Consider the following 13,993-nt stretch of genomic DNA (forward strand, 5'->3'; position numbering starts at 1 on the left):
GTACCTGTCGTTTCCTATTACTATAGAATCTTCTTTCTACGCATGGTCATCTTGTTTTAGTTTGACTGATCATTTGTTGATGCAACTATTTCTCATCTACGTTCAAGCGAGAAACTATTGACCACACTAACATAACCTATTAATAGTATCATTTCGTGACTTTATAGCTGTAGCTTGTAAGTATCACGAAATAAATTTTAAAATAAAAATAAAATAAAATAGCTTCATAAATTGGGCAAGTCAATAACGCGTTGGCACACCTCTGGCACTTGTGCAAGCCGTTATTCCGATTGTCATTGATTAATAGAGTTGCTTAACGTCCACCTGAGGACTACTGTGCCAAATTTTTTTTCCATTTGGCGCGTTAGATCGTCAGAATCGTGAGCTCGTTGGATGGCCCTGTCCACAATGAGCTCTTGGAAACATTGCATTTATGTTAAAAGAGAGAGAGAGAGAGTGAGAGAGAGAGGGGGGGGGGAGGAGAGAGAGACAAAGGGATGGAGAAGAAAGAATGGGGAGGAAGGGTGGAGAGATAGATAGAGAGAGAGAAAGAAGAAAGGAAAGGGAGGAAGGGAGACTGGGAGAGAGAGAGAGAGAGAAAGAGAATGAAATGTAAAGAAGGGGGAAGAGAGAGACACAGAGAGAGAGAAAGAAAAGAGAGGAAAGGAGAATGGGAGAGATTCAGGGAGAGAGAGAGAGAGGGGGGGAGAGAGAGAGAGAAAGAGAAAAGAAAGAAAGGAGAAGAAAGTGGAGAGAGAGAAGGACACAAGAGACAGAAGAAATAAAGGGGTGGAAGGAAGAGGGAGGGAGGGAAGAGAGAAGAAAAAAAGGGGAGGAAGGATGGGGAGAGAGAGAGAGAGAGAGAGAGAAGAATGAAAAGGGAGGAAGGGAGAGAAAAAAATAAAGAAGGAGGAGAGTGAAGGAGAGAGGCAGAGAGAAGAAAGAAAGGGGGGAGAGAGAGAGAGAGAGAGAGAGAGAGAGAAAGGAAATAAAAGGGTGGAGAAAAAGAGAAGAAAGAATGGGGAGGAAGGGTGGACAGAGAGAGAGAGAGAGAGAGAGAAAGAATGGCCTTGAATTTGTGCAACACTATGCGACGAGGCGAGGCGTGACGTCAGCAAAGAGTGGTCGTGCTCGGTAATTCGCATATCCGGAGTCCGGACAACAGACATGAAGAGAGTGTGGGACGGTCAAGCAGTCATGTGAGACCGGCAACTAACGGCTAGGTCTGCCCTTCAGCAGGCGCAGCCGCGTCGTACCCGCTCAAACACACACCGTTGCAGCACTCCAGTGCTTACCTTAAGAGGGTGAGGAGCTTGGGGTTGATGGCCATGAGGACGGAGTTGACCGTGTTGCGGAAGTTTTGCTGGAAGAAGCGGCGGCCCCACTGCCTGAACGCCGCCTCCGGGTTGCGCTGGCAGTTCACCTCGACGCCGAACGCGACGGACGCGATGACGTCAGTGGCGAAGCGCGCACTCAGCTCGCGCATCTCGACCACCTCCCCGCGGGACGCGGGCTGCTCCAGCACCTCCCCCATCTCGCGGCCGCAGTCCGCTAGCGTCTGCAAGGCCGAAAGCGCATCACTGTAGTAACTATGTCAAGCTTTTCGTCACCAACAGTTGGGCGGATCGCACCTGGGGTACTGTGCAAAACAGCATTTTACAACTGTACCGAAGTGAATGGGACATTTCAGGTACAGACAGGAGAGCATTTGAATTTTTTCTTGACATCAGACTGGTCGTGGTTCGCGTGGTACCCACCTGCACAAAATCAAAAGTCACGCGAATTAATGTTGCACCTGCAGCAGGGTGTGAACTACCTGCAGTCACGGATCCACGATTCGGTTGTGAGGGTCTACAGTTCGCTACTGTCTTTAGACCTTCCCCGTACCGAAAACATAACTTGCTGTCACCCTCCTCGTTTAAAGTGCCATAGACACCTGCGACTTCATTAGCAGAAACAGCTGAGTACGTACACGAATTGAGCCAAAGCCTTATGACCACTTTCCAGAACGAGACCGACAGGTGCATGGTGACCCTGTGGGGACATGTTGTAATAAGAAAATTATATAAACTGGGCAGTGACAAGTGAGGAATCACCCTAGTGGTGATAAGGGCCGCGAATGGGGAAATCGACTTACATAAGAGACTTTGACAAAGGGAAGACTGCTTCGCCTCCTCCGCCTGGGAACGAACTTCGAGGAAACGGCTAGTCGGCACATTGAGCTACTCCGTCGTGACCGTCACGGAAAGTGGTTGGAGGTGACAAGGCGTTGGACGCCCAAGCCTCATCGCAGAACGTGGATGACGGCTGTTTTTGCCTTCTCTACAAAACACGGCAGGCGGCGATCTTTGGTATCTCTAGCGACAAAGTACATTGTTTGGAACACTTGCTGAACGCAGGGCTCTGTATCAAACAACTCCGACGTCTGTCTATGTTTACCCAACCACATCGTCAGTTACGTTGTTAGTGGACACGTCATCATGCATATTGCGACGTGACTCAATGGAAACGTATCGCGCGGTCAGATGAATCACGTTTCGTATTACACCAGATTGATGGTCGTGATTGGAAACGCCACCATCCAAGTGAACAGCTGCACCAAACATGAAGGGCGCCATGGATCGCAGCCTGATAACGTCATTTTTATGCTACGTGAGACATTCACCTGGGCCTCCGTAGGACTTTCGGCAGTAACCGAAAACAGCGAGACAGCTGTAGACTATGTCAACATTGGTGAGGACCACTTGCATCCCTTCATAGCTGGTGTATTTCCCGATGGCTATAGCATCTTCCAGCAGGATATCTGTCTGTGTAAGAAGGCCAGAATCGTACTGAACTGGTTAGAGGAGCATGATGGTGAATTCATGTTGTTGTCTTGTCCTCCAAATTAGCCTGATCTGAAACTGATGACATACATTTGGGGTGTCGTAAACTATCTGCGTCCTCAGACCACTGACCTATTACGTACGGGGACCGCGTGACCTGTGTGTAGGCGTCTGTTACCGCGTGCCTCTAGAAACCTAATGAGGGCTTGTCACAACAAGCCACGCAAAATCGGTGATGTATTGCGTTCTAAAAGTCGACCAACCCGTTATTACAACGGTTTGGCCCAACAGTGCAAGCTGTTTTCATATCATCATTCTAGAGGAGTTCCACATTGTTTTATCTTTATCTTTTCCCATCGTTCGTGATGTGCCTTTTGACTCTTTGATTGAAGAAAGTGCGAGGTCATACACATAGGTACTAAAAGAAATCCGATAAATGTTGGGTATACTATAAATCGCACAAATCTAAGGGCTGTCAATTTGACTAAATACCTAGGAATTACAATTACGAGCAACTTAAATTGGAAAGACCACATAGATAATATTGTGGGGAAGGCGAAACAAAGACTGCGCTTTGTTGGCAGAACACTTAGTAGACGCGACTAACCCACTAAAGAGACAGCCTACATTACACTTGTGCGTCCTCTGCTGGAATATTTCTGCGAGGTGTGGGATCCTTGCCAAGTAGAATTGACGGAGGAAATCGCAAAAGTGTAAAGAAGGGCAGATCGTTTCGTTTTATCGCGCAAGAGGGGTGACAGTGTCATTGATACGATACGCGAATAGGGGTGGCAGTCACTGAAACAAAAGCGGTTTTCTTTGCGGCGAGACCTATTTACGAAATTTCAATCACCATCTTTCTCTTCCGAATGCGAAAATATTTTGTTGACACCCACCTGCGTAGGGAGAAATGACGATCACAATAAAATAAGAGAAATCAGAGCTCGAACGGAAAGATTTAGGTGTTCCTTTTTCCCACGCGCCATTCGAGAGTGGAATGCTAGAGAAGCAGTATCAAAATGGTTCGATGAACCCTCTACCAGGCACTTAATTGTGAATTGCAGAGTAACCATGAAGAAGTAGACGTAGATGTAGACAGTTGCAAGTAAGCACACTTTTCTCTAACTGTCGGTGGCGGGACAGTCACTAGAAGGGTAATTCCTGCACAGTACAGCCCCTTTTTTCCACCTGCTGTCCATAAGTGTGTAAACCCCCATGTTTTTTTGTTTTTTTTGTTTTTTTTTGTAACATACAGTGTGTATATGTGGCTTGCTAATGTTGTCTCTGCAGCTGAATCCTCACACCTGTAAATGATTAAAACGACCCTGCCATCGACAGCCTACACCTAGGGACTTACATAAAACGAATAACGAAACAATGAGTTTCGGTTTTATTTCATTTGCTAGCGTTTATACAGCACCAATGATCTTCCCGTGGGTGCGTTGGCCACAGTGCAGACAATGCGGCGTACCGTAATTCTCTGCCTACACTGTGGACGCAGTATGCAGTCTGCAACCTCCTAGGGCTGAAATTACTTCAGTACAAGAAAGAATACGAGTCAAAATTTCTGTTTGTTGACTAGTCAGGAACAGAAATTCGGGTATTCATCCATGAGGAAACACTTCAAGGTGTGTCAGACCCCACAGTAAGGTGAAGAGTCGTTGCTCGAGAAAACAAAATAACAACTGTGGTCACAGAGAAACGACTTCAGACATTATTTGTGGCTAAATCAAAATTTCTCCAAATCTGACCAGCAGATTCTCCTCTGTGGCTCTCGCCAGCGAAGTCTCTAGGTCCACCGTGCGAGAAAGTGTCTTCGTACGACCCCTGCAGCGAAGTGTGTCCATGCTCCCTCCTGGACATGCGGTGCCTATGTTTGCAGTCAGGCGAGGAGTGGGGTAGCGCAGTGATTAGCACAACAGACGCGCATTCCGGAGGACGATGGTTCAACCCTGTGCCCAGCCATCCTGGTACAGGTTTTTCGTGATTTCCCTGCATCGCTTAAGGCAAATGCCGGGATGGTTTTTTCGAAAGCGCATGGCCGCTTTTCTTCTCCACCCTTCCCTAATCTGAACTCGTGCTCCATCTCTAATAACCTAATAGTCAACAGGACGCTAGACACTAATCTCCCCTCCTCCTCCTCCTCCGAATCCAAGCAGCTGTTACAAAACATTACCTCCCACAACATAGACCACGTATCAGCCTGTCGCCTGGAGCTCATACTCCTTTCAGAAGACTTTGTGGTAGTTTCTCCTCCTACATTTTTGAAACTTCCAATCAAATACGCATCTGTGGTTTCCAGTGGGCAATGTGCTCTGGCACTTCCCGTGAGAAGATTCCTCGGACGTCAGCTTGCGATCATCGCCTGTGATTGCAAGTATTCCTTACACTAGAAGGATGTCTTTTTCTCCATGTTCTGCCCCCAGCACTCTTCATCCAGGTACGAGGTTCCGAAATATTTTTCGGGCTACCAGAGTTCAATCTCTCTGCACTGCCCATTGTACAAGGGTTCTTTGGCCTCCAGCATTGTAAACTACCGCCTCCTCGCTCTGCTCTCTCTCACGGCAGTAACTGCCCACCCCTGCAGAACATGACACCCCCCTTTCGCAGCCAGTTTTTAGCCGAATGTAGCTTCTGAGGAATTTGTTGCCCATGTTGCCCTTTTTGTCCGCACTCAGCTTTAAGTAACTCCTTGGCGTGCAGTACTACAGAAACAGTTAGTACGTGGTGCAAGGCAGTATCGACCAATGAAATAACTAACAATTCAATTGTGAATCGTAAACACTAACCTAATACAAATATAAACCTAAAAGGAATCGTTATTTTTGGTGTTCTGGTCTTCAGTCTGAAGACTAGTTTGATGCAGCTCTCCACGCTACTGTACCTTGTGCGAGCCTCTTCATCTCCGAATAGCCACTGCAACCTACATCTTTCTGAATCTTCTTACTGTATTCATCTCTTTGTCCCCCTCTACGATTTTTTATCACCCACACCTCCCACCAATACTTAACTAGTGATCCCTTGCATATCCCAGAATGTGTCCTATCAACCGATACCTTCTTTTGAACAAAGTTGGGCCACAAATTTCTTGTCTCCCAAATTCCATTCAGTACCTCCTCATTACTTACGTGATCTACCCACCTAAATTACAACTTTCTTCTGTAGCACCACATTTCGGAATCTTCTATTCTCTTTTACTCCATACTGTTTATTGTCCATGTTTCACTTCCATACACGGCTACACTCCCGCTAAATACCTCCAGGAAAAACTTCCTGACACTTAAATCTGTATTCTATGTTAACAAATTTCTCTTCTTCAGAAACACTTTTCTTGCCGTTGCCAGTCTACATTTTATATCCTCTCCACTTCAGCCATCATCAGTTATTCTGTTGCCCAAATAGCAAAACTCATCTACTATTTTAAATGTCTCGCTTCTAAATCCAATTCTCTTAGTATCATAGGACTTGATTCGAGTACATTACGTTAACATTGATGTTCATCTAGTGTCCTCCTTTCAAGACACTGTCCATTACGTTTAGCTACTCTTCCAAGTTCTCTGCAGTGTCTGGCAGAATTACAATGTCATCAAAACTAAAACTGAACTAACCTCCTCCAGAACAAGCCACGAAGACCCAACGGTACCGACCGGCGCAGTGTCATCCTCGGACCCTGGATGCGGATGTGGAGGGGCACATGGTCAACACACCGCTCTCCCAGCCGTATGTCAGTTTCCGAGACCGGAGCCGCTATTTTTCAATCAAATAGCTCCCCTGTTAGCCTCACAAGGGATGAGTGCACCCCACTTGCCAAAATCGCTCGGCAGACCGGATGGTCACCCATCCAAGTACTAGCCCAGCCCGACAGCGCTTAACTTCGGTGATCTGATGGGAACCGGTGTTACCACTGCGGCAAGGCCCTTGGCTACACCGACATCAGCAAAATTGAAAGTTTGTATATCTTCTCCCTTAACTTTAATTACTATTCCTAATTTTTCTTTAGTTTCCTTTACTACTTGTTCAATGTACATATTGAATAGCATCAAGGATAGGTTACAACAGTGACTCACTCCCTTCTCAACTACTGCTTCCCTTTCATGCCCCTCGACTCTTCTGACTGACTTATGGTCTCTGTATTTTACCCCTGCTATCTTCAGAATTTCAAACACGGTATTCTAGTCAACATTGGCAAATGGCTTCTCCAAGTACACAGATGCTATAAACGTAGATTTGTCTTTCCTTAAGCAATCTTCTAAGGTAAGTCGCAGAGTTGGTATTGCCTAGCGTGTTCCTATATTTCTCCGGAATCCAAACTGATCTTCCCTGAGATCTGCTTCTACAAGTTTTTCAATCTTTTGTGAAGAATTCGTGTTAATATTACGCAACCATGACTTATTAAACTGATTGTCCAGTAATGTTCACATCTATCAGCAACTGCTTACTTTGGAATTGGAATTACAACACTTTTCTTGAATTCTAAGGGTATTTCGCCTGTCTCATATATCTTGCACACCAGATGGATGAGTTTTGTCATGGCTCTGCCTTCGAAGGCTCTTCCAGAAGTTCTGAGGGAATATCGTCTACTCCCGGGGCCTGTTTTAGACTGACGTCTTTCAGAGCTTTCTAAAATTCTTCTCGCAGTGTACGTCCACTTTCCTTGCAATAACATTGCTTTCAATTTCATTTCCCTTGTGTAGACCCTGTATAAACTGCTTCCATCTTTCAGCTTTCCCTTCTTTGCTTAGGACCTGTTTATCATCTGAGCTCCTGATATTTATACAAATGCTTCTCTATTCCTCAAAGGTCTCTTTAATTTTCCTGTAGACGGTATGTGTCTTTGCCCTAGTGAGGTATGCTTCTAAATCCTTACATTGGTCATGTAGCCATTCCCGCTTAGCAAATTTACACTTCCTGTCAATTTCTTAGACGTTTGTATTTCCTTTCGCCTACTTCATTTGCCGTATTTTTAAATTGTAGCCTTTCATCAGTTAAAATGATCAAAGAAGAAACAAGCTACATTTGACGACATAATCCACATCACCAACCATAAGTCAAGGGACTCAATCTCAGTGACGGCACCTCACCACTTGACTTACAAATAGAGGGCGTTCGACAATATGTACTAGTAGCTCTCAAGTCTCTCTCACGTAAAAAAAATTTTAAAAAATGGTTCAAATGGCTCTGAGCACTATGGGACTTAACTGCCGAGGACATCACACACATCCATGCGCGAGGCAGGACTCGAACCTGCGACCGTAGCGGTCGCGCGGTTCCACACTGTAGCGCCTAGAACCGCTCGGCCAGCCCAGCTGGCTCTGTCACGTAAAACACGGAATCCCAGCACGGGTGGCCGAGTTAATTACAACTGTACTCCACGAAAGGCCTAAAACAGTGGCTCCTAACAAATGGTTAACAAGTATGTTTTACCACAAGTAGGAGTTTCCAAGGAATTCATTATAAGGATACAAACTTTTTTATTTCTGTAGGCAGGACAAAGTAACTGGGAATGACGAGGCACGTTATTCCATCACATGCCTCTTACGCAGAACAAGTAAACCGCAGAGTGGAGAACAGACTCGGTTTGATAAGGTTGATCACCGTTGTAGAACAAGCGAAGTACCCTAGGGAACACTAATCCATAACCGTCCATAAAACCTGCAACAGAGCACGCAAAGCCCGTACACATGAACAGCCACACATATGGCACCTGCATAGAGGGAGGCGCGTTTCTCCGCTATGGGACAGATACAAGAAGGCCAAAAAATACACAAAGCAAAAAACACACAAAATTTGCAGCAAAAATAGGATTCCATAGACTGGACACCAACCTGCTAGGGCCTAAGTACCTGTGCATTCCTCTACAGAAAAGAAAAGACAACGAATCAGACGCGATAGAGTAAGACCTGAATAAAACTGTACATCACACATGAAACATGAAAGCACCAGCTATCCAATCCTAGATGAGATTTTAAAGAGGTTTCCCCCACCTCTAAGAAAGATACAAGAATTGTGAAACTCTTTGAAACCAACCAAAGTAATTTTAGAGTTACATCAATCTAATCTAAATCTTGAAATTGAATAACAGGGCAAAACATCTTGGATGAACAGAATTTTGTGACACGGTAGCCCGCCTACTCCCATAAGGAGCTGGAGGTGGAGTTGGAGCTTAGAGTTGGTTTGAGTGCGTGCTGCAAACAACCATAGCTCTCCAGAATGAAATCCAGTATCCGTAGATCTGTGCTCCAACAGAGAAAGCTAATTAGGGGGACTGTCGGAAGCTCACGCTAGTTTGCCTACAACATTCCAGACCTTGATATTAAAACAGTATATTTATAATAATGTTATGTTATTGCTGATTTAGTTTCAGGGTCACAAAAGGATTATTTGAATACTTACGTGAATTGTGCGACTGAAATTTCGTAACGAATCTGCGTCTAAAACGACCTGCTTGTCGTTAAACTGTCAATCCCTCAACCATCGCCGTTGGTGGAAGTTCCGTTACACAATTAGATTACACACACTTCAGGAGTAGGGACTAGCACATTACGAACGTTTTCAGTAATCGTAAAACATAGCAAACAGCATTTAAAAAAACAGACATTTTCCTTGGAACTTACAATAAGGTCTCGTTCAATATAACACCTTTTTAGATGGACGGGACCGTAAAGACGGCAAGGTCTGATGACGTGCTCTTTCGCAGTGGAACACAAGCTCCAGATGTGGGTTTTAAAGGAAAAAAAGTTTTGGGGAAACCACTGGAAATCGGAATCTGGGTGGTCTGAATAGGGATTTGAATCGCTGTCTCCTGGAAGCACTCCAGAAACCGCTGCACCACCTCATTCACTCATTGAGATGTTTCTGAGTTACTTGTGCGTAGCTGCTCACACCCTAAAGCCAGAAGCAGACCCTTGGGACAACAGAGCATTAAGCTACAGGCCGAAAGTCCGCAACGTGCTCCGCAAGTCTAGGACCAATTCTGCATACTGCAAAATTAGGCGAAGAGGTCGCCGTGTGTTGAAAGTAGTGAGCGAGCCACCTCACCTGAAACACCATCTTCATCTTGCCAGAAGTGAACGTGGGCGTCAGCTTCACACGTAGCCTCCTCCATTTGTTCCCGCCAAGTAGGAAAAGGTGGCCGTTCAGAGGTTCATTTTCGTCCGTCTTCACTCCTCTGTCCTGGAAGGTCCAGAAGTCCTTGACGAGAATTGTACGGATCAGATCTGGGTCCACTATCACCAGACCCGGTCGGTTAAAGAAATATATTCCGCCGAAACGTTGGCCTGGAACAAACAATATGGCTTACATTTGCTTCACGTTTCAAATAAACAGATTTCACGTAAACTCTTACACTTGCGATTCCTAATCAGACTCGTTATATGAACAGAGATAAATGCTCCTAAAGTGCATATACTGCTGCAGATTTTGCTATCGTAAAAGGCCATTTTATGCAGTTGATACTTCATAAAATTTCCATTTGAAGTTGGAACTCTACACGTGTCTATTTTGGTATAATTTTAACCAGAAACTGCAGAGTTTGTTTCACAGATATACTTTTTCAGTCACGTACTTCCTGTATGCAAACTGTTCGAAAATGTTTTGACTCATATCTGCGAACGCGTGTGAACGTAGATTATAGGCGATCAGAGTAATAATAAGCTTTACTAAACTAAAGAAACGTTTACTGTACTTTAAGAAGAAAAGAATAATCAAAGTATGTGTAGTTACTTCGATATTGCATATCTATTCACATTTGTGAAATTTCGATCTACTACTGGGTAACATCGAACACTCCGTAGCAGCATCCCACGAACTATAAAGTACTTGGATCCCAAATTCAGTTGTTGTATCCTTCCAGCCCGGAATCACACAAAAAGTGTCACCAGACAACAGTGAAAGAATGTTATATGACCCAAGCTTATGAACTCAATCTTCTGTAGACCAGCGTGATCTAATGTGGTTGTAGAATCATGGGATGACGACTTAATGAAAAAAAAATTACAACAAAATATCTTTGTTCGCTAGACAGTCAGTGTGATTCCCTCGGGCAGAATGCCTGGTTTATGTGCGATTGTATCCTTCTTGGCCTGCTGTTCAGAAAGTGGTGGGGGTGTTCGGGCACAAGACTCTAGTTATTTTCGATGGCGGTCCACGCTGACGACAGGTCATGCTGTCCTCACACTACACAGTCCTCAAATGACCCTCGGTAGCGAAGAGAAGCGTCCAGTATTCAATCATGATATTGGCCTCAAACATGCGTGACCCATCACTTTGATGAGCCTGTGATACTGCATGCCTGTAACGTGCATTGCTACCTGGGCGTCTTCACATTTATGTAAGTCGATGATCAGAGTTGAAATAAATCCTGCACTCGTAAGTGAAGAGAACCCACAGCCACTGATCCTGATACTATTCCAAGACTTCCGTTGCCCAGTGTCATTGTGCATCACAAAGCTGGGGAACAGTGAGTTTTTCAGTTGTTTATAGTGGACGTGTAGAGCTCAAAGTGGTAGTGTGTGAATGGTTACGTGCTTTATGTTGTTACCAAACTGGGACTGTTACACAGTATCTCAGTTGTACCAAGTTGTTTAGTATTGATGATAGTGTGGGGATGGTTACATACTATCTGGGTTGTTACCAAGTTATTTAGTGAGGACAGTGAAAGCTGTATTCGAATTCGCCCTTGCTTGGGGAGTCGCTCTGATTAAAGCTCCAAGTGCTGCTAGCTTCGGTCGCACAGCTTGAGGTTATTGCTAGAACTTAGGTGTGCGGATCCAATGGACGTGCAGCACGTTTCACGTTTTTCCTGATTGGTTAGCTGCTGTAGTGGGCCCGGTTTCTGCAGAACTGAGCGCCCTTACTTGTGGTCGAATGGGAGTTCGTTTCGAGGCGTGACAGTGAATGGTTCTCTGGCAGGCCGACAAAGAGTCTTCGGGCTATATCTGTGACTGATAAAGTAATGCCAGGCGTATGGTGGAGTTCCTTTGGTGATACGGCTCACATGGAGTGAAAGAAATCCATAGGACACGCCTTGTGTGTAACAGGGGGAAAACATCTCACATGTGGGACCGTTTATTCCAGATTCTTTCTGCACTAACTTGATCGCGAGTAGATCTTGTGCGTGGATAGGCAATACAGAAAGCTTCCCATCATCCGTTAGCAGATTATATGTGCAAAGTAAGCCGATATTTGAAAAAAAATAGAAAAAGAATCTTCAAATATTTTGTTACAATTAGATTGAGTGTTTTCTTGTAGACGATACTGTTACGCATGTGACTCAGGCTCCAGTCCCACACTGAAAAATGTTTTACATGTCATTCATCTCATCTTCAGATAACTGTGGGAACTCTGTCCTAATATATCCACAGCTGTCTCATAGTCCCATAGAACTAATTAAATCTAACTAATCTAAGGACATCACACACATCCATGCCCGAAGCAGGATTCGAACCTGCGACCGTAGCAGCAGCGCAGTTACGGACTGAAGCGCCTAGAACCGGTCGGCCAAAGCGGCCGGCTTACGCGATGTGTTAAGCACCCTCTTTTTATTTATTTACTCGACTTTCCCTGTGCTAAGGAGAGATTACTAGGAAGTTCTTACATCGTACCAGTAACTGAATCAGATATCGTTGCGCTTCACATGATTCCGTATATATTATATGTTGTACTTCCTTTGTCTTGAATTGGGTTCATTAATTAAGTTTGGTGTTCTTCATTACTTCATATGGTTGCGTTTTCGATTCATTGTTGGATGACAATGACAGCGTCCATCAGCCCAACTAACAACAACACCGAATTCAGTTAGTTCACCTGTGTGGACGAAATATCTTCGGAACATGTAACACGTGTCCAAATTTAGTCATTAGAAGAAAACAGATGCATGATTTCCCTACAGAGACTCAGGTGATGGAATAATATGCCTTGTTACTTGCATTATTGCGTCGCTATCCTACGAACCTTGCATTGCGTAAACTTTTGCGTTGTCAACATTCAAATAATTAAAAAACAAACTGACACACTAAGAGAGGTCATGCGGTTGAACAACCAAACCGACACCGTATTCATTTCAAAGCACGAAACGTCAACCAAACAATAATTAAGAAAGCCGTTTAAATATCGAAGAAAAAATTACTCCATCTAGTTCGTATATGGAAGCTATGAGACCTCAAATAGTTCTTTGCAGTGATCGTGAGTTTCTTAATAACGGATCAGAAATGAGTCTATATCTCCGAAACTAATTATAAGGTTCTTGTCCGGCTGAGCTATGAGTACAAAAAGAAGCAAGAATGAGTGAAGCTTTTTGGTGTGTCATCTTACCTTTAAACTGCAGGTAAGCTTCATTCAGTTCCTTCGGCGCGGACGTCTTTCCCACGAAACTGTTGTAGACATTGCCGAAGGGGAACCGCGGCTCGAGGTAGGGCACACCCTTCCTTTGCCAGTACTTATAAGAGTACGAGAACCACGCGTATACTGCCGCCACTACCAGCGACAGGGCTACCAACACCTCGGTTAGCCACGACTCTGCGTAGAAGGCCATGCTGGCGATTCTGCAAAATAACATATGGGCATTGCATTGGTTCTCATGTGCTGACGGAAATATTACTGTCAATAATTTCACAGAAAATTGTTGATACCACTCAAGCCTTCCTCTCTCTGTCTGTGTTTGTGTGTGTGCGCGCGCGCGCGCCTTCACCAACCACCACTTCACGCTCTACGCCTTTTTCTAAACACCCACCCACCCACACACCCACCCACACACACACATACACATACACACACACACGCACACAAACACGCAAACAAAGGCGCGCGCTAGCAGACACACACACACACACACATACATGACAAATTACGTAAGAAACCCCGCTAGAGAGAAGACGGGTGTACCCTATAGGCTATACTTTAAATATCTATATTGGCGACATTGTTAAACAATGGAAAAACGTGATCAACCCAGGCACTAAAACAGGTCCTCATAACTAGATGAACACCATGATTTTCGCTGAGGACAATCCGAAAAGCTCAATAAATTGTCTAGACTTCTCATAGAAAGAGTATGACAAGGGATTTTAAAGTAAAAGACCATGCGCTGCTGGTCATATTTTGGAGCGTATTTCCCGTTTTGATTTCTTAGGTTGTGCTGTAAGTTACGAGATTGAATATTATATCCACAC

At 44.7% G+C, this 13,993-nt stretch overlaps 1 protein-coding gene and 1 pseudogene across 1 annotated transcript in view; both read right to left on the bottom strand.

Moving 5' to 3' along the window:
• The window catches only part of LOC126190957 (probable cytochrome P450 6a14), a 58,313-nt gene that overhangs the window by 24,423 nt on the left and 19,897 nt on the right, over positions 1-13,993 (bottom strand). The window contains exons 2-4 of the mRNA XM_049931617.1: positions 13,137-13,366; positions 9,864-10,102; positions 1,296-1,558 (exon numbers count right to left, since the gene is read on the bottom strand). Of these exons, the coding sequence (XP_049787574.1) occupies positions 1,296-1,558; positions 9,864-10,102; positions 13,137-13,356 (722 nt within the window). The 5' untranslated portion in view covers positions 13,357-13,366. The remainder of the gene's footprint in view (positions 1-1,295; positions 1,559-9,863; positions 10,103-13,136; positions 13,367-13,993) is intronic.
• LOC126089591 (5S ribosomal RNA) lies at positions 6,631-6,748 on the bottom strand (annotated as a pseudogene).

The sequence above is a fragment of the Schistocerca cancellata genome, chromosome 6, assembly GCF_023864275.1.
Source record: "Schistocerca cancellata isolate TAMUIC-IGC-003103 chromosome 6, iqSchCanc2.1, whole genome shotgun sequence".
Classification (NCBI taxonomy): Eukaryota; Metazoa; Arthropoda; class Insecta; order Orthoptera; family Acrididae; genus Schistocerca; species Schistocerca cancellata.